This window comes from Protopterus annectens, chromosome 7.part0 (genome assembly GCF_019279795.1).
Source record: "Protopterus annectens isolate FY-2018-M chromosome 7.part0, PAN1.0, whole genome shotgun sequence".
In the NCBI taxonomy this organism is placed as follows: Eukaryota; Metazoa; Chordata; order Ceratodontiformes; family Protopteridae; genus Protopterus; species Protopterus annectens.
Window position 1 is genome coordinate 172,916,829 of NC_056739.1, and position 22,074 is coordinate 172,938,902.

At 39.3% G+C, this 22,074-nt stretch overlaps 1 protein-coding gene across 2 annotated transcripts in view; it reads right to left on the reverse strand.

Moving 5' to 3' along the window:
• LOC122806324 (3-oxoacyl-[acyl-carrier-protein] reductase FabG-like) overlaps nt 1–22,074 on the reverse strand; it is a 198,766-nt gene that overhangs the window by 140,763 nt on the left and 35,929 nt on the right. For both annotated transcript variants that reach the window (XM_044076642.1, XM_044076643.1), the window contains exon 2: nt 17,591–17,761. In XM_044076642.1, the coding sequence (XP_043932577.1) occupies nt 17,591–17,761 (171 nt within the window). The remainder of the gene's footprint in view (nt 1–17,590; nt 17,762–22,074) is intronic.

A 22,074-nucleotide genomic window follows, 5' to 3' on the forward strand; every position in this document is an offset into this window, starting at 1 on the left:
TCATTATCTGACTCAGCAATGAAGTCCCAGGCCACAGTTTCTTGCTGAAGTGTTAAGCTGGTCTTTTGTGATTAACAGTTTGAGTTGGTAGTGTTTACCCTGATCATTTGTGACTAGCAGTTCAGTTGGTAGTCTTTACGTAATGCCAAACTTGTACTATTGGGCCAATGAAAAAAAAAAATCTCCCAACAAGTAGTGCCCAACTTTAGTAAATGCAGCAGATGTAGACTCTTTTCTCCCTGCACATTGAGTAACATCTATATGTATATATCCACCCAAACCTTCATCATTAAGTATTTCTTTTCATGCCCACTCTAGTCCCCTTTTGATCTTTCCCTTCCTACCCACCCCCATTCTATATCGCTTTCCCTTACATTTTTCTCCCCACTATTCTCTCTCTCTCTCACCTCACATACTAGTTTCAATCCTCTTCCACCTAACCTCCAGAGGTTTGAATGCCCCTTACTCCCCCTCTACTCCTTCTTTTTAGCCCTTTTAACTATAACTTACCCCTCTTCCCAACCCCCCTTTTCTCTCTCTGCTTCTTCTTTTTACCCTTGTTAACTATACCAATGCCTCTTCTCCACCTCTCTCTTCTCTAAAATCCATCCTCCCCTTTGCTTTTCTTTCCTTACACTACCTCTTCATCATTTCACCTGCCTATCCTGCTTTCCTATCTTCTCTGCTAAGCATATAACAATATATGCCATCTGCTCTATTCTTATTGCTCCACTACTTTCTCCTGCCTCACCTAACCTCCTAACTCTTCACCACAATACATGTCTTGCATACACAATTTCCAATGTCTACTTAACTCATTCACTCCGATGGAGCTCAGGAAGTTTGCACTGTAACTTCCAATGGCCAGAGCCTAAGCAGTTTGACAGAATCAAATAATGTCCTCACATGTCAAACAAACGTTCATATCTTTGGAACCATAGGCGTTGTGAAAGCAGTATAAATGGCAAACCCTTCAGCACAAGCAGTATAAATGGCAAACCCTTCAGCACAAACTATTTTTATAGTAGTAGTATTCTTTAAGTTCCAGGTCTTAAACCAAATTTTATAAGTCACAGTAAACACAGTTACTATTATATTTGTGCTATTTTGTAAACAACTTACAATATCTCAGCAACCACTCAAGTTACACACATACTGTCAGCAGCATTTTATTCATCTAGCTAAGAGCTTTCATATGGGGCTAAGGAATTCTGTCTGTGTTTACTTGGTTATTGAGATATTTAGAAAAATGTGAAAATTATATCTATATAAATTAATGTCATAAAAACAACAGTTAATATCTATTTAACTGCACTAGACAGAGGTCAAATATTAATACAATTGAGTTTGCCATTGTGTAAGCTTTAAAATGAAACCTTTTAAAACCTTGTACATAGCATGGTTTTGGAACTATTGATGCAAATATGAACAAATAATGTTGACGCCTAGAGGCGTCAGTAGAAGTTGACTGCAGATCCACCTGGAGATGTCACTCGGATGTAATGAGTTAAACATATCAAAGCACCATTGCCTCCCATGTATAATTTTCCTACCTCGATGTCAGTGCTGACATCTTGACATTTTTACCCACACAATACTCACATCTTGAATATGAAAACTCAATCTTTGCTAAACCTGTGTATACAATTTTACTTGAATGTACTAATTGCTACAGTTTAATAATCTTATAATATTTAGAATACATTATATCTCCTATTTGTAATACTCTGATTTTTTTTACTTCTCTTTGTAATGGAGCTTTTTTTCCCTGGGCCTCCGCTAAAAATGGGCCTTTTTGACCCAATCAGACTTTCCCGGTTACCAAATGTCAAATAAATAAATATGATTTAACAGATGCTGTAATAAATATAAGAAGGGGGAAATGTGAGATTTCGATGAAAGGCAAAATAGTATGTAGAAAGAATCCAAAATTAGATTCAGAGAAGAAACACTGCTGAATTTTACCCACTGTTTGAACTACATGAAAGCATGACATTTAGGCCACAGAATGGTACAACTGAAAACAAATTCTGATAAAATGTGTACAAGTTTTACTTCTAGTATAATAAGAATGTAGTGCATATATGTTATAGACGTTAGTTTTACCCAACCTTATGACCAAAGAACAGACTGTGTCCAGGTAGATACCAGATAAAGTGCTAGACTGTGGCAACAAAAGTCCTCTGAAGCACTGGATGTGCTAGCTGTATATAAATCGTTGCATGTTTGTCCATAACAAAAAAGCAGAGAATTTTAATAAGATACTTAAGATACAAAACACACTCAAGAATGCCATTCTACTCCTAGTATTTCACTGAGTGCAGCTGATTTACATGGCAGAACACAGTCTGTCAGTTTACAGAATGTAGGCCTACTGCAGTAACAGAAATTCTGCACTCGCTGGTAAAATCACAGTATTAGCCAATTGGCAGTCAGAGTGAAGGTGAGGGCGGGTACCTGAGCTTTTAGAAGCTGTCCGGTTGTTGTTTTCTTGATACAAAATAGTCCACATAACCTAAAGGCTACCGTAGCAGTGGGAATGATGAACATCTGAAATGCCTCACCTGTGCAGCTGGCAAATGCATTGTCTCAGATATCTTATCATAGACTAGGGGTTTTCAGGCTCTGCTCAGAAGTCTAGTTGAAAGTAACATCCAGAGTATATGTGCACTGACATTATTAATCCAGAATTAAGGATATCTAGAGATTAAAATAAACTAATTTCAACTGCCTAGTATATTAGTTTTTCCTTCATATTTTTTTTTTTTGCTATGTAAATCAGATTTGGGATATAGTGAAACCGCTGAGTGTGCTTTGTACCCAAGTATCTTATTAAAATTGGCTGGATTTTTTTATTATGAACAGCCTTTGGGAAACAAACAGATATATAGCCTCATACATAGTTGACAAATCTAATGTTTTAAAGGGATTTTGATGTGACAGTCTGACACTATGACCTGTTTCCATGGTGGCAGCTATTTGACTGCTACTCACAAGGCCACTGACAAAGACAGTGAGCTCCCATGTAAATCAGAATAGAGATGCAATGAAATCACTGAGGAAGACTGCCATTCTTGAATACACTTTGTACCAAAGTATTTTATTAGACTTCATTCATTTTTTATTGTAAATTTTGTTGGGAACAGTACAGCTATGTAAGTTGTGCTTACCCATAACAGTAGTTGTTCAAATTCCTCACTGCTGCAGTAGCCTGTAGGCTACACGGGTTGTTTACTGGCCAACTTCAAAAAGCTCTGCCCCTCACACACACGCACACACCCTCACTCTGACTGCTGATCGACTGTTGATTTCCCTCCTTCGGACTTGCCAGTGTGAAGCTTTATTCAAGACTTTCTTGCCCATACAAAGAGAGAAAAGCCTAAGAATCCTGAATCAAGCTGCCCATAAAAAAGAAACATATAATGTAGAAGCACACAAAACCCTACTTTACATCCCCGCTACAACTATACACGTGAATAAATGGATAGAGAGTGAGTGACTACTGTAACAGTGAGAAGTTTGAACATCTCTTATTATGGGTAGGTGCAACTTACACAACTGTACTATGTCCGAATCCAGACCAGTAACAAGTGGCGTGCTTCAGGGCTCTGTCCTGGGGCCCCTCCTGTTTGGCATATACTTCTCAGAAGTACAGGCAAGCATGGAAGGGCTGTGGCTGACTAAGTTTGCGGACTGCAAACTGGGTGCTATATTAGAGTCTCCGGCCGACATGGAGATCCTCCAGAAGGGCCTAAATGAGACTGATGCATGGTGTCAAAGCCATGGTCTCAAGGTAATTGCAAAAAAATGTGTAGTAATCCCCTTTGGAAAAAACAGACTACCCGCAAACTACAACATAGGAGGTAATCCCGTGAAATCTGAAGAAGAAATAAGGGATCTAGGGACCCAAGTAGATAGAAAGCTTTCCTTTGATAACCATGTTGCCAAAATGGTTAGAAAATCCTTCTATGTGACCCATCTGATCATGAAAGGGTTCGCATCAAGATCTAAGGATGTAATGGTGCCCCTCTACTCTTCCATCATCAGACCCATTATTGAGTACAATGCACCAATTGGTATGTACCTGGCTAGACATCTCCAGGAGCTGGAGAGACCACAGAGATACCTAACCAAGAGGATTACTGGCCTCAAACAGTTGCCCTATGCAGCACGATTGAAAAAGCTAAGACTGTTCTCTGTTGCATACCGCTTTCTCAGAGGCGATCTCTGTTTAACGTACAGAGCCATGTCCAACCCAGAACTGTTGAACATGCTCCATCTTAGCAAAACCAAATCTACTCAAGCTACACGCTCTAGGGATATAAACCTCAACACAACAATGAATAGAACATGCTGGAGGGATAGATTCCCTTCACAGAGACTTCCCTTACTATGGAACAGGGTCCCGATCTACATAAGACAGAGCCCCTCACTATCACTCTTCAAGAGGAACCTTGATGAGTGGATGGGTAACAGCAAGTTCACACTGGGGAATCACACCAACAGCACTACTAGATAGGGGCCAAGGGTACTAGCTGCTAGTACAAGGGTCTAGGGAACTACTAAAGGGGCGGTGAATACCGCACAACATGGCTGGGCTAATATATGCCTTCGGGCAGATAGCCCAGTACCAACCTATGAACCTATGAACCTATGCTCATCATTCCTGCTGTGGCTATATAGCTTGATTACCAAGGCCTATTAAACTGGGGGGGGGGGTAAGGCTATGATCCAGGAGCCCCAGTAGAATGTTTCTGGCAAAACTAGCTCTGGACCTAGGAAAGAATCCAGTTTGTAATGCTTTTGTAAATGTATGTAAAGAAGACCATGTACCTGCCACGGGAATGCTTCTACAGCCCACTTCTTTCCAGCATGCCATCCAAGAAGACAAACCTCTAGTATAATTTGCTTTGATACTGCCTTGAGTGGATTTGCCATGGTGGGAATAAGTAAAAACAAAATGAAAACTCCAGCAATGCTAGAACTTCCACTGAGTGACCTCCCAAACCTCTTGTAATAAAGGAACATGGGATACATGCAAATGATCCTTATGAACATCAGGTGTTTCATCTAATTGGTGATTCTGAATGCCCATTACTTGTTTCATCGTTTTAATGGACAATTTCAGGCCAATAAAGCCAAACCCCACTAGCTGTGGATATGCATATTTTGGCCTTGTTATAACCTCATCAGCACAGCACAAGCAGAGTGTTTGATTAAGCCTTAGAAACAAAGGACTGTTATACCCAACTGATGTCCATTATCATTAGGGTCACTGCAAAAATATCCCAAACAACAAACTAAAACAATGTGTGAGAAGGTCACTGAAAAACCAATCAGTAAAAACAAAATGAAAACTCCAGCAATGCTAGATCTTCCATTTGTATATATCCCATGTGCCTCTATTACAAGAAGTTTAGGAGGTCACTCAGTGGAAGTTCTAGCATTGCTGGTTTTGTTTTTTATGATGATTTTTTTGATTTTGACTCACCACTCATTGTTTTAGTTTGTTGTTTGGGATATTTTTGCAGTGACCCTAATGATAATGGACATCAGTTAGGTATAACAGCCCTGTGTTTCTAATGCTTAGTCAAACACTCTGCATATGCTGTGATCATAACAAGGCTGAAATATGCATATCCACAGCTAGTGGGGTTTGGCTTTATTGTCCTGAAATTGTCAATTAAAATAACGAAACAAGTCATGAGCATTCAGCACCTGATGTTAATGATCATTGTTTTTACTGATTGGTTTTTCAGTGGCCTTCTCACTCATTGTTTTACCATAGTAGGAATAACAAAAAATAATAGCTGAGGGCAACCACCTGGAAATTGTCTGTTTAGATACAAGATGTCCCTTTTTTGTCCCTTGATAAGAAATAAATAGCTGATCAGCTTTTCTAAAAGGACTAGTTCTGTCAAGACAGTACCTGAGCTTCTGTGCACGTCCAGAGTATGCAGAATCATTTCTCCCTTAGGTTTTGGTACAAAATTGGGAGACTGCTGTATTCTAGTAAAATCAGCTTTCTTTGAAAAATAAGACTAAGGTTTCCAAGGGCCACATTCACAGGTGTATTCCATACTACACAATACACTTTCTCCAAACAAAAAAGCATAAGCCAAAGAAAAACAATTCAGAAACTTTTATACAAAGACATGAGGCCAAATTCCAAAATTGGTGCTCTCAGTGTAAGTCCACTCTGATTCCAAAAGACCTACTTTCAGTGTAAATAACTTTCGTGTAAGAACTATCTATAAACAGACTTACTACAGGAACCAGATTCCAAAGCACCTGCTCTCAGTGTAAGTGGTCATGCAAATGGTAATTTTTTGCAGCTCCAAGCACTACTAGGTTATAGAAAGAAAAAAAAACACCAAGTGTTCAAAGCCATAAAGCACTTGGCTATCACTGTCAGAAAGACAGCGTAACATGTTGCCTTTAGTTAAAAAATGTCAGGGACGGACTACTGGCACAGACAGCAGGCATAAAGAAATGCATGTTTAATTTTGCCTCTGAAGTTTGCTGGCCAATATTGGCAGATTTAACTACTTAGTACAATGCTCAATCTTAACTGAAGCAGAGGTGCTCAACAAATAATACATCCGCGGTGGTGGTGCTGCGGTAGCATTGTCGCCTCACAGTAAGGCGCTGTCCGGTTCGATTCTCAGCTAGAGTGTCTTCTGCATGGAGACATGCATGAATGGGCATACCTTCGTTGGAGGTTGTGCGTCAGGGCTGACAACTCGGCATGTAAAAATCAACTGCCAATCATTAGCGGACCGGAGTTCCGCTGTGGCGACCCCTAACCAGGAAAAGCCGAAAAACACAACAAAGTGTCTAGTGTTACAAAAGTGCTTAACTATTTTTTTCACGATATCAGAGTAGAATCACTGCACTCCATGCACTACATATATATCCAAACTATAATCCACTTAACACTGCAATGTGTGTTCATTACATATGCATCTAAACTGTAGTACTTCTCTGCATAATTTTCTGAATGGAACAGCGATTTTACTCTGTGTTACTGTTGATATTGTATACCTACCTTCATTTGTAGAATGTACCCCATATGGGAAAAGTAACTATGCCACTATATTTGTCTTTGTATACCTACTAAATAATAATAATAATAATAATAATAATAATAATATGCCACTTTTTCCTATTTTAGTACAGTTCCAGTAATTTAAAACTTTATTCTACAAGCATTGTGCCTTTTCACCTAGAACGTATCACAAAAAATCGTCAGACTGGTTTAGTTACTCAGTTGACAAAACAAACAAACAAGTAAGGAAATAAATAAAATACATACACCCACAATCTGATACAGTCATACAGCTCTGTTTTATGAATAAAGTTAAATTCTGGATTTTAATAATGACAGAAATATGCTACTGACAACACCTTCATAATATGTATGAAAATGTAAAGTGGCATGTTAGACTGAGGCTTTTCACTTTAAAGTAGTTGTTAGGCATAAGGTAGAATAATAGGCCTGAAAATATAGAGTCAGACTTGTGTTTGCATGTATGCATTCCGTTTCTGGGAAAGACAGTTCAGTAGAAAAGAAAGGATAATCTTGCTGGCTAAACATGAGATGTGCAGAAATAACAGTTCTCAAGGGAGAACTACAGAATGTTCCTTTCTCAAGGGAAATATATGTGTACTTGTAATGGAATGCTAGATAAAGAAGAGAGAGTTAGGCACTGTGAGGCACATGCAGGGCAAGGCCTGAAAACCATGGCTAAAGAGGTGTATAAAACATTACAGGGTTTTGATATTCTTCAGACATGGGCAGTTGAGTCAGTTAAGTTAGCTTTAGGACTGATATGCAAAATGTCCTTGCAATACAGACGCTGACTACAGAAGTCAGGTCAAATATCCAGCATTAATGATACTATTCATGAGGGAAAGACTGTTTGAATTTATATTATTCAGGAGAATCACGATATATGTGCAGAACCTTGGGGAGATATTTATCAGCACTGCTACCATTATCCAGTATTCCAGAATATTATGTTACTCAGATGCTGTTGACATCAGTCTTCACTATACATAATAAAGCATTCTTAACCAAACTACAGTTTTCAGGTGTTATTGTGAAAGGTACAAGAAGACTTGGCCCATAAAGGAAAGACTGGCACCTGTTCAGCACAAGTTTGGATAATGAACAGATAAAGACATTCATTCCAGCCATATTTCAGTTGTTTCTAATATCATCCATAAGAGGTCCCTCCTCTGGGCCAGTAATCAAGGAGCCTCTATCCTCACCACTGACACGGTGAGGGATGTTCACTTGGAACAAAAATGGATACTCAAAGTATTTTCAAATGCAGCTCTCTGTACCAAACACACAGGGAACACACTCCAGTCCTGGGGCTGGACTCTCTCTCTCTCCAGGCCTCAAATAAGAATCCACACTGACCACTAAGGAGCTCTGTATCCCTGTACCAAGTAGATGACACACCCTCTTTGAGATCTGACTTTCACACAACCAACTAGGAAAGGCTGGCACAAGTTACCTGCTCTATCACCTCTGCCCAGACTATAAGGTAGCTCCACTGCCACCAGCCAGCTACTCTAAGGCTCTTACAAGGGTACCCAATTATACTGAATAAAATTAGTACTAATACAAATAGTAGTCTTTGCCCAATGCAGCAATACCTCCAGGAGTGGCCATAGTGTCACCAAATAAATATAAGTATTCTCAAAAGTTAAGATATTCTCTAAAAGACCAGCCACAGTGAACAGGTTATATATATATTTAATAACAAATAATAAAAAGAAAGCAGGACAATACTGAATACCTCTTCACAATAAATATCAAATATAACACAGATGGAAAGATGCACACAGATACAGAAAAACAATACATAACTAATCTCACTATTTTTCCTGACTGATCTAAATAATTACTGTTTCTACTTACTTAATAGAGCAAGCCAAAGTGATGTGGGTAAGTGGTGTTTCTTATCAGATTTCACAAACAGACTGCCCTGAGATTTCTGTCTCATCTAGTATTAAAGCATCATTTCAGTGCTGGATTACGGAATGGCATCACATCTGGTCACCTGACTCTGTGGTTCCCACACTACCCCCTTTACTAGAAGCTGAACCAGGATCTTGCACATGTGTCATAATACACACACATATAGCTTTTAACCTCTTGTCTGCCAATATCCTCTGTTGTAACATATTCATTTCAACAGTTACAATACAGTCTGACCTACAGGTGTATTTCTTTTCTGTCCAGCAGGATCCACTGTTGGTACATTTTTTAACACAAGCAATTTTACAAATACATTTCCAACACAAGCACGTGTACAGATCAGTCTGATATAAAAAAATGACATAAAATTATTTACAAAACTCCAGCTAGCTATGCTGGCATATGATACACGCATCCACTGCCCTACTCCTCCTGGGATAGCTGGCACTACTTCACATCATTACGTCCCAGTATATCAATTCTTTCAGCACACAAAATAGTTTTCTGATATGCTTTGCAACTTTATTTCATACATGCAGGCACCTGATTGGATCAGATAAATGGAAGATGAAATTATGCATGTCAAATGACAACAGTGTCCACATACATTGTACTGTATATCTTATGGGGTAAGGAGCAAAGATGCAACTTGCTCAGCCTATTTATACAACACTCTGTGGTTAAATGTACTGCAATGTAATCTTAATGGGGCACAACCCTGCTGTATAGCTAGCACATTTATAAGGCATGTTATAGCTGCATACAAAACAATGTCCTACTTAATGGGGCAAAGCAAAGCTTTGTGCTGTACCTTGTCAATTTGAAAAGGCAAGTTGTGTTTATGTAGACTGCACTATGTAACTTAAAGGTACATAAGCAAGTCCCACTATGCTGTTATTTGTGATATCTGTAATTCCATACTCACGATCATGTTCATCTGAATTTATGTTCAACTGGCTGCCAAGCTAGTTCTAACATTGCTAGGATGCTTGGACATGCACCTCTCAAACCATGTAGTTGTGCATTTACTTTTGGATGTATTTATACCTTTGGTACAACTGCTCCTGCTGTTTATAAGGGTCTATATTATATAATTGAACGCCTGAAATTGCGAACGCTGTATAATCGACCGAAACACTTCGAAAATCCAAATGCCGAACATACGGATCAGCGATTTTTTCCCAGGAAAAAATTGCTGATCCATAAAAAAATAAATAAATTAATTAATTAATTAATTAATTGAAAAAAACACACACAAAATAAAGTGGGGGCTCCCCCCCCACACACACACACACACTTAAATATACCAACTCCAAGATCACACCACAGTGGAGGAAATGGCAAAGTCCCTATAATGGCCCAGTGATTTTTTTTTCCCTGGGAAAAAAATCGCTGTTCCATCCTTTTGGAATTTTGCCATTTCGGGTAAATGCGTTCGATTAAACAGCGTTTGCAACCTTAAGCGTTCAGTTACATAATAGGAACCCATTTATAATGGGTCTCCTTATTTGTTTCCAGAATGTTTTTATTCATTTTATAACACAATGACTTAACAGCATAGTAACAAGAAAAAAACAAATAAACGAAATACAATATCCATAACAATTTAAAAAGCAATGTACATAGGAGAACACTTAATATTTCTCTTAACACATTAGACAATTTTGTCCAAGCAATTAAATGATGAGTTTATTTTTAGTCCTTGCTTTTATAGTAGCACTCTCATTCTTATAAATGTATTTCACAAGATGAATAAACTCAACTTTAAAGACAGGATTGGGATTTCCAATTTTTAGTAACAATTTTCCTTGCTATAGAGAGGATAGACCACAGTAAAAATGTTTGATTTTTAAGAATGGCTTCAGGAACAAGAACACAGAAAAGGTTAAGGGAGTCAGAAATTATACCATTGTCATTCCATAGAGCTTTACAAAAATATTTAAAGTCTAACCAAAACGGGAAAATTATTTTGCAATTAACCAAATGTATCCAGTCAGCATCAGGGTGTTCACATCTCCAGCATTTCATCATTCTTGTACATTATTGCTAGTCTATGTGGGGTGAAAAAACATCTATGTAAAAATTTCCATGTGTATACACAATGGGTCTCCTTATTATCTGTCGTAATCTGTATCCAGTCAGCATCAGGGTGTTCACATCTCCAGCATTTTATCATTCTTGTACATTATTGCTAGTCTATGTGGGGTGAAAAAACATCTATGTAAAAATTTCCATGTGTATACACAATGGGTCTCCTTATTATCTGTCGTAACGATGCCCAGTAGTATACCATGTCTGAGGCCTTACTGCACTGCTGGCTTTCAGCTGCACACTACCTGCATGTCACGATACCTAGTGCACTACCCCTACTCACTGTAAATTAATTATCTGAATGTCACATCACCTTATGTGTATACATCCCATACAGTACCACATGCAAATAATCTCTGAATCAGCATTTTTTCAACTTTTTTTTCACTTTCGCATCCAGAATTTTCATATCTGTTTTTCCCAAACTACTGGCTGTCTGCTAGACACAGTTTTACAACTTATTACACACTTATTTTGCATAAATGATTACCAAGGCACACATTACATTACATTACACATCATTCAATTTTTTTTTGTTAGTTTTTAAACACTATTAAGTTATCATTTAAAACATAGGCACACATACATTAATAAAAAGAAAACAACAAACCATACTAACTTGTTTCATGCATTATACATTACATATGTTTTCTTTCTTGTTAACAATTATACAGTCCAGCATTACATAAACTGCTCAGTTCTTGCCTTCCCTTAAAATTTCTTAATCTGAATATGGTTTATAAATGGTGGCAAAATAAGACACCTTAAAATATGTGCATGTGCTTACCTTTTTATGCTTTATATGAAAGTGTAGCCACAAAGTGGATCAGTGCAACATTCAGTCAGACTTTGTACAGTGGAGCTATTCCTGTAATGGCATCTCTGTGTTTGTCTCCTTGGTTCAGGACCCAGTCATGGTGGAGATGCTTGTGTGCTCCACTGACCCTTAGGCTCTGTTGTCATAGGTTCATAGGAGGTTACTAGGCTAAACGCCATAGGGCCTTTACAAGACTAGGCATGTTATACCTGTGTTCCCTAAATGACCTTAGTTACATGGTCATTATTCGCAGAGCGAATATATGATCAGCACTGAATGCACGTGTCTATGAGGGAATAGGTGCCACCCTGGGGTGAATTTACTGTCTCCTGCACTCTTTGTAGGCTCACCCGTGGCTGAAGAACCTGAGGTGAAGTCTCAAAATAACAAAAATGGATCAGTAAGGAGATCTTAAGATGACTACAGCTGTAAAGGTAGATAAAGGCATAATCAACAAAAAATAAATAATTAAATAAGTGAATCACAGCAAAATGAAAGAAACCTCAAAAAAAACACCTCCATTGAAAAAAGAACCCAAAAATAAACAATACCTCTGAGCATTTTGGAGGGGTTTGCCCCGACATCCATAAATCCCAGACTTTAAAACAGTAACTCTAATGTTACAGTGTTCCAGAGAAAAGAATAATACAAATATTGGCAAATAAACAGTCTCCTCATGTTCCTTGATGTGCAACCAGAACAAATGTGCATCCACCAACATACAGACTTGGAATTTTAACTTTTGTGCATCAGCAGTTCGTGAATGCACCATCAAAACAAACTGTCTAAACAAGTGACTGCAGGCCAGATGAAGGTTACAGTAAGGAGGGAATCTCCAGCTATTATTGACCTTCTTTATCATTGGGTTGTTTATTTCTAGCTTGCCAAGTCTGCCTTTCCAGTTCATCCATGTTAAAAAAATCCCATACAATCTCACTGATATAATCTTCACAGCAAAATTTCCAGTACTGTGGTGACGCAGTAATGGCAGAACAGTTGAATCCAATAGTCTGTAACTGTGAATATGCACACTAGATGGCAGCAGTGTACTGGTCACTTGGCATTAACTGAGAACAGACAAGCTGATTGCTGCTAATGCAACTGAACTGACCTTTTAAGGATTAATCTTGGGGTAGGGGCCGTACAATGTGCTATGGCCCTTGTTTGCAACACCTTTCCATTGTAAGATCATTATCTGCAGATTAAACAAGATTTAGATTTTGGCAGCACATACTGTTAGAGTGCTCAAGCTTTCTCCATCAGGGATCTTGAAATCTTGAAAGAAGAAACACCGACATCATTGCCCTTAGCAAACCGAGAAATGTAGGTAAAAGGCAAGCTAAACAAGACAGTGGAGGTTTCAAATTCATCGTAAAGGGAATCCTGCTGAGGTAAAGCACATTCATGATGTTGGATTTGTCATCAAATACAAACTCAAACATATTCCAACAATCAATCTCCACAGGCATCCACAAATATTTGATGGCCCTCTGTTACAAGCTAAGCAACAGTTAGCATGTTACAATCATCAGATCCTATCAGCATTTAATCTTGGTGAGGGACAAATAGAACAGGTCTGTATTACCCCAGACAAAACTCAATCCAACACATCAAAGAAAGACAAGACCATTTTTTAAAGCTTCCATACTAGAACGACAAGTGATTTGGACTTTGGAATATAACTTCTGGGAAGGAGATAGCTGGAAAGACTAATTCTATTGGTAGTCTGAACAAATATGCAGCTTATGGCCTGTTCTTCACAAGCACTGTCTTCAGGGATAGCAACAACTAATCAGAATAACCAATGGTGTTTTCAGTCAAAACACTGATACCTCCTTAATTATGACACTGTTAGCGCTCATAATCAAAAGGATGTCCACATTGTACTGCTCATGAGAGATGCCAACAACACTGGACAGACCATCGTATCAACAGATCATGGCACAAAAGTCACACAATCCATTATTAACCAGTAATAATAATAATTCACCACCTAGTTTCATATCATCCAAGATGCTTCTCCCAGTCTTATCCTCCAAGTGCCTCCATAAATCCCCATATCAGTGTGGAAATCTTCAAGTAGGACTACAAGTTTAAGAAGTTGGGTGTACACGCACAAACAACAGAATTTTCCTTTCTCCAGCTTACAGGCACACAGAAGCAACCATTTCATCTACTGGCAGGGCACAAGCTTAAAATGTACATTACCAAGCCCAGGGCTTGTGAATATCTCCACATATACACAGATCCTCTCCTGAGGAGCAATTCTGTTTCAGTTGACAGACCATCTCTGATTGAGAAGTTTGGTTTCAGAGCTAGCTCTTATAGTAGAGGTAATACTGACTATACTAAGCCAGCACGTTTCCACTTCCAGGCTAAATTCCATCTCATTCCTCAAAGATAAAATTACATTCCATCCACCCCTGGATGGATTAGTTATTTTTTACTGCCACGGTTTAGTCTACATGTATTAATCTGACCAGCTCCTGCTGCCACTAGAGTGACCAAGACCTTTTACCTTGCGAGAGGTAAGCCCATTGCTTCATACAATTTTTTATTGTTGAGCCTGATCAGGCTATACAGGTTCCTGGCTGTCAGGTGCTTGCTGACAACATCCCAAAGCCTGGCTCCAAGGGTTGGATATACATTTCCCTGTTCCAGAAAAAATTCTCTGATTCTTAAAATTAACATTTATGGTGGTCAGCATTTTGGATACACATTTTTACGGTCTATTTTCTTAAATCAATTTACCAAGGAATGCACAAGCGACACAAAGTCTAAGCCAACACAACACCAGGGAACACAAAGGCATGCAATCCCCTTGAAAACAACCATGACATTTGACTCGATCAACCATGAAGCTTTGTGGAAAATAATGCAAAACTCTGCTTCCCTTGCAAATTCATCAAGGTCTTCAGGATTCTTTCTACAAGACAAGTTGAATGCCAGAATAAAGGCATACATTCAAAATCCAAACAAGAATCAGGCAAAAAATAAGTCATCACTCCAGTCTTGATCTACAGTTTCCCAGAACCCACACTAAGCTAAAAACCACTAATGTGGTAGAATGGACAAATAATACAGACTGAATGGAGGGCTGACCATTCTTTCATGTCCATGTTCAAAGTTTAATATTTTTCACAGCATCTGTTGGTGACATTCATAATATGTGCCATTCCTGCAAACATCAAGAGTGATTCACAAACTGCAATGGATATATCTACAGAAACTTACTGAAAAAGTCCAGACTGCTTACTCAACCTTGTTAAGCTGCTTTACCAGACTGCTGCAAGCCTTGCAAGTGATCCCTGCAATTCAACATTGATGGATAGATCTTGGAGGGAAAAAAATCGCTGATCCATTAAAAAAAAAAAAAACACAAAATAAAGTGGGGGGCTGTGCCCCCCCCCCCTCCACACACACACACACACTCTACTTAAATATACCAACTCTGAGATCGCACCACAGTGGAGGAAATGGCAAAGTCCTGAAAATGGCCCAGTGATTTTTTTTCCCTAGGAAAAAAAAAATCGCTGTTCCGTGCTTTCGAGATTTTGTCATTTCGGGTAAGTTGGTTCGATTAAGCAGCATTTGCAATTTAGTGCATTCGCTGACTTAATAGGGACCCTTCTAAACCTACTTGTTATTTTAGTGACTACTCAATGGTTTTGCATTAATGATTACAATGTATTTTCAAAGTCTATTGATTGTCACTGATATTTTAAATTAAGCTCGAAACTCTGGATCCCAGTGAATTTCTGGCATGCTATAGGGTTTTCACTTTGAACTGGTGTAAGGGAGAGAGCCATTGGATACTTTTGTGACTAATACGTTACACTTGTTTAAACCACCTCCTCCACATGCCCACATTCCTTGCTGTTACTTTATAAGAAAAAATTGTTAACTGCACTTGTTTTTTCTTTTTTTCTTTTGTACAGCACTGGAATTCATCACTCATCTGTCATTAAACCATTTTTTGGACTATGGCACCCACAGTTTTCATTAAAAATCTGTTCACTGTGTTGTTTTTATTATTTTTATCGATTTTAAAACGCACTTATTATTTTAGCTCAATCACGCTTTATTTGGTCAACAGTGGAGACAATTTGCAACCTAGAAGACAGGAGTTTTTCTCAGGCTTATGCTACTGAAGCTAACCAGGATCCTTTAGTCCTTAACACTTAAGGGCTTTACCATCCTAATTTTTTCTCAAGTTTATTAATGGGAAACCTTAAAGATCTGCCATCATCATCAACATCATCACCATCTACACAGCGTAAACATCTACAAAACGTATCATCAATTGTACCTAGAGAAAATCCTCTGTACCACATGGGAAGATTGCTGCACTAATGTGTTTTTCACTGAGACTTGTGTCACCAGGCTTGAGGTACTAACCTTTATGAGCTCCAATTCACAGGACACTTTACAGATGCCTGAATGCTAATTTACAAATCAGATTCTGTACTCCTAGCTCAGTCATGCCCAAAATTCCCATGATGCAACGAAGGCTCACCTCAAGAAAAGAGATATGGACCTCACAAGCTGTAAGACCCTGGTCAAGGTCTGATCTCACTGGCACCACATTCTCATCAGTCAATGTTTTGCTTGAACAGAAACCTTTTGCTTTCAAATCTGAAGAGTAAGCCTAAGAAAGAAAAAGACATAGCCCCCAACTACAGGCTTCTCTCCCAAAAAGAGGCTTCTCAGTTTTTGTGGTCATCTTAGGCCCAGGTCTGGATTACTGAGACACCTTAGAATCTAGCAGTAAACCATGCTGGGTATCTTACTTAAATCAAGGGAATAATGGTGATGATAGAAATTTGTATGCGGGGATCATCCTTTCTTTCCATTTCTGCTTCTTCCCGCTCACCCTTGACAGGGCTACCTTTACTTCTGCAACTACTTTTTACTTACTACAGAGGCACTAGTCTCAAACAGTCATCACAGGCTAACTGCACCCCCATCATTATGGCCCTCATGTGGACTGGTTCCTATAGTGAAATGTCTGCCATGAGGTGTGGTCTTCAGAAACAGGCACAGCTCCTTATATGAAGTATTCCGAGAGTACTACAAACGGTCAAAATGGCCTCTGTAAAATAGGGAGTCTACACACCTGGCAATGCACCCTCCTATCTCACTTGATGCATTAAGACTATTGATAATTCTGACATGGCCTACTCTATCTCTGCCTTTCTTCTGTCCCTTTTTTTCTTCTGCCTTTTTTCTGTCCTTTCTTCCCCTTTTTAACTCTTTGTCTACCTAGGTTTCTGCAATGCATTTGTTACTTACTTTTCAAATCATACATTTTAACTTTTATCTGCTTCATACTTAGGAAGAAATCCAATCTACTGACTAAATAGAGATATTTGGAAAATGCTCCATCTAGCCTTGAATGTATACTGTTATACTATATGAATGAAAACTTGCATAGTACTTCCATAGGAAAATGCATATTATAGAATGTATAAAACATTCAAAGACTTGGTGTCCTATGCCACAGGTCACCTTTATTAACTACAGTTGCCCAGAAATTAATAATGTTGCAGTTATAAATGCTATTCATTACTGCTTTATCTTATATATTTCTCTGTTCGTATGTTCACACTCCACTTCACTGCTTTAATAACACAGCAGATACCAAGACAGATCTAAAATGGATGCATTGTTGATGTTTAATATTAAATTACCTTTTCCTTCAGAAACTCTTCACACTGCTGTGCTGTTTCCCTGAGTTTCACCTCGTTTCGCCCATTAAGTGCCAGTTTTGCTCCTAATTTAGCAAACAGAACAGCCACTGCAGCTCCTAGTCCTGAGCTGGCACCTGTGATGAGTGCCACCTTCCCTTTCAGTGAGGATACCTGCAGAAAAACAGTGATATGATTTTGGCTTGCTAATCAATTAAATGCAGTCCTTTCTTTCAAGAACTTTTCATATGCACACATCCAAGCACATCCACACAGTGAAAGCTAAGTCCAGTAAATATGCTCTACCATCTAAGACTACACAGGTGCATTTGCTCGGTTTACCTTTATAAACGCGATATGCAGAAGGGCGAACTGCACATACCCGAAAGGCAGTGTGCAAGATATACAAACGTTGAATGTAAAAAAGTGCGAATGTGCAATGAGCGAATGCATAGTGAGATTCGCTCATTGCACATTCGACATTCGGGGGCGGATTGCACTATAGTGGGGATCGGGAAATGGTTCCTTTCCCCACTGTAATGCAATCTCGAAGTTAGAATAATAAAGTAGGGGGTGTGTGGGGGGCACACTTTGTTTTTTTTTTTTATTCGACTTTCATGTTCGAAAAACAGCGAATCTGCTGTTCGATTTGCTGTTTTTCGAACATGTAGGTGTGTCGACATTGTTAGTTTCGTGGATTAGAGTCGCTCATATGAGCACTTGCCCTTCTGCAAATCGTGGTTATAAAGGTAAACCCATCTGCTCACCAATAAAACCAGCTTCACTGGCACAACTGGATAAAGTTCTAACTAGGATTCAGACAACTTGAGTTCAGTCAGCAGCTCAGGCATCTGTTGTAGCTGATGCAGGGAGAAGGGAGAAAAAGGCTATAATTTAAGCCCCATTCCACAGGAAGGGAGCCGTGATGTACTGGTGGGTGTGCTGCTTCTGTGATTCCTGTGGAAACCACAGCTCAGAAATGGGAGTAGTGTAGGTGCTCTGGAAGGTGTGAGAGGAACAGCCACCTTGTGGACAGGGGTAGTGACATTCCCAGACCGTGCTTCAGGGTATGTAGTATCCACATGAAACACAGCAGCACATAAAAGGGTATAGCCATTATTATTGAGTTAAATCTCCACATGTGCAAACCAAGGAAACATTTCAGCCCTATCAAGGCCTCCTATAAAACGTATTTCAACAGAGGTACATGCTGGCAACCTTGACTATCATGATTATAACCAACTCCAGGGATCTGAGATGGATTGAGGATGGGTGGAAGTTGACAGGGGGATACTACACTGCTACATAAAGTGCATTCCACAAACTACAGATGCTTTGAAACTGCACAAAAAAAGAAAAAATCTCTTACTAGACTGCTCCCTTAACCTCCTGCTTTCTGCATTTGGTATTAACTCAGACTGTGCCTCACCCTAAGCCCCACCCCAAACTTTCCACAGTGTCATTCCTACCTATACAGACAATGCAAAGCCAGAATACACCATGGACATTTGATTGCCTTATGCAAGGAATTCAGAAGGAATTTGATGGCTGAAGCTTGATTATTTAATGCTGGGGTGTTCCCTGTAATCAAAGGCAAATCACCATGGGTCAGATTTTCCCCCACTTCCTATCCTCCCAAACGTTCCCATCAGGGCTGCACTGGCAGTGCATGCCTCTTTGGCACCCTCTGAACTCCATCTTTCAAATCCCACTCCATTTATATAAATCCTAGATCTCTCCTCCAAGCCCAATGATTCGAAACCCTGATTGCACCACCTCTCATAGTTCACAAAAAAAGGGATTCACAGCCATGTATGTGCACTTTCCTACTGTCTCCGTAGGCTGCCTGGTGGACATATTTAGGCACTGTAGTAATTGCCTCATGTTTACTGACAACCACGTTATTCTTAAGCAGACTGAAATGGTATGTGAGAGATATAATAATACTATGTCTTTGGAGGAAAATTTCTCGCATACAGTCACTAATATCTCCAAACAGATTGCCAGTAACGCAGAGAATATACCTACTATGGATTAGACACATAAAATCACATATCCTGAGGCTCTTAAATGCAATCTATCCAAACCTTAAAGGCCTCCCATATGCTGCTCTCGGCAACCTCCCAAACTCTTCAAAGACAACATTCCCTAAGACACGTACAACCACGTCTTACAATATCTCGACCTCTAAGCCCTCAAGGCAAACTGCCACACAACCCAAAATATTGGTCATCTTTATTGTGAGACACACTGACTCCCCCATCACCAGGCTGAGCAAGGAGACAGTCATGGTCAGTTAGCCTATCAGGGGCAAGAACCTGCCAAATCACATATGCATTCAGGACACTGAACCACATATAACAGTATGACTCTGTCATAGTCCATGTGGGTGTTAATGACCTGAAACATACCTCCCTGGACTACATGAAGAGGGACATGATAGAGCTTTCAGACTGTGTTCCAGGCAGGTGTAAGCCTAGCATTCAGCAGCATTGTACCTTCTCCAAAGATGAAACTACAATATATACAAAAGATGATTGACTTTAACAATTGTCTTAGTCACTAGTGTCATTTTAAGGGGGGGTCTAATATTTATCGTTTTGGGAAGACATGACAGACTACTCTGCTTTACCAGGGATGGTCTGTACCTGTCCCCACTACTCTTTCAGACATTGGCCAAAACATTACCTGCCCCAACAGTGCCGTTTTTAGGCAATGCCAATCTGATAAAAATTCCAGCATAGTAAATTCTACTCAAGACAAAATAAAGGTGTTATTGCTCAGTGCTAGGAGTCTCAACAAAAAGCTCCACTCCCTGAAAGCACTCCTTCCCTTGGAGAATGTTGGCATCTATGCAGTTACTGAGACACGGTTTAAAGCCATGGAAGGCACCCCGGCAGTACAAGGCTATAATGCCTTCCACACATTTAGACCAGCTACTGCACAAAAAGAGACACTAGCTGTATCAATCTACATAAAAAGTAAACACACCTCGAGATTGGTCAAACAGTATGGCAGGCTTGGGTTACTCCATGTCCAACGAACATTAGGTAAAGTCCAATACCGTATCCTTGCTAGCTATAGGTCCTTGATTATGACTCAAGACAACAACATCACATACTTGAATGTACTGGTGTCACTCACTATTCAGCCCAACACCATATTCATGAGTGATTTCAACTATCCCACCATAGACTGGGATACATACACAACCACTAACATGCACGCTCAAAGGTTCCGGAAAATGCAAACATCCTGGAACAGCTAGTCTGCACACCTACTAGGGATCTAGTACTCACAAATATGACGGCATGCTGCAGCCTTCCCTAATTGTGTAATATCTTCACTAGTCAGATCAGGTCACAAAGCAGTAACCCTTGAAATAAATATAAATGCTGAACTACCAGCAAACCCCAGAACCTTTAAGAACTTTTCCATGGCTAACTACATCCTATTAACCAATGGCATAGCTAAATTCCAACCCCCCCCCCAACTCAGAGAAAATGATGGCCTATGCGGAAATGTGTATGGAAACCCTGTACAAGCATGTAAAAAACTTGCACAGAAACAGCAGTGCCAAACCGAAATAAACTTAGAACAAACTCCAAAAACAAGGCCCCTTAGTGGGCCCCCAGTATAAATAGGTTGTACAACAAAAGAAAGAAATTCCTGTCCAAAAATAGTAGAGACTATGCTCAAAAGACAAAAAAATCCTCATCAGTCTTAACAAGCAATTCAAGGGACTAATCAAGTCCACTAAATCCAATGTCGAGGCAAAAATAGCCTCCCAAGCTAATGAAAACCATATGGCATTTTTCAGTCATGTGGACAACCTTAAAGGGAACACCCAACAGTGTATTTTATTTATGTTATTTTATTTTACATTTGTTTACCGGGAAAGTCCGACTGGACACAGGTCCATTTTCAGTGGAGGCGCGGGGAGAAAAGCTCGACATTACAATGCATTACATGAGAGTAAAAAGAAGTAGAACATACATACATATGACATATATACACATCAGGACAAATGCTGGTGATTAACAAACATACATATAGCATATATACACACAACACGACATCATGCTAGTGATTAACATTTCTTACAGTAGACAATCAGAGGTACATTTTTTTTTCTTTTGCAGTTCTAAGTTTTGTAAGGTAAATGTATACGGGTTTGGAAGCTTTCAGGGGAGAAATTGTTTATACATAGCTGTACCCTGTAGTGTAGTGAACTAATAGTAAGTGGAACTGCCAATACTGAAAGGGGGATATAGCAACGTTGCTGGCCAACTAATTTAGCTCCAGTTTCACACCCTATCAACACCAGTCTCCCCAGAAATACCTTCTACCGTTTCTCCTCCAACTATTAATAAAGACCAGGTCCTCAATGCACTCTCAGGAGCTAAAAACACTGCAACAATGGGCCCTGATAATATCCCAGGATTCCTCCTAAACACCTTGAAACATGACCTGTAAGGCTCACTAGA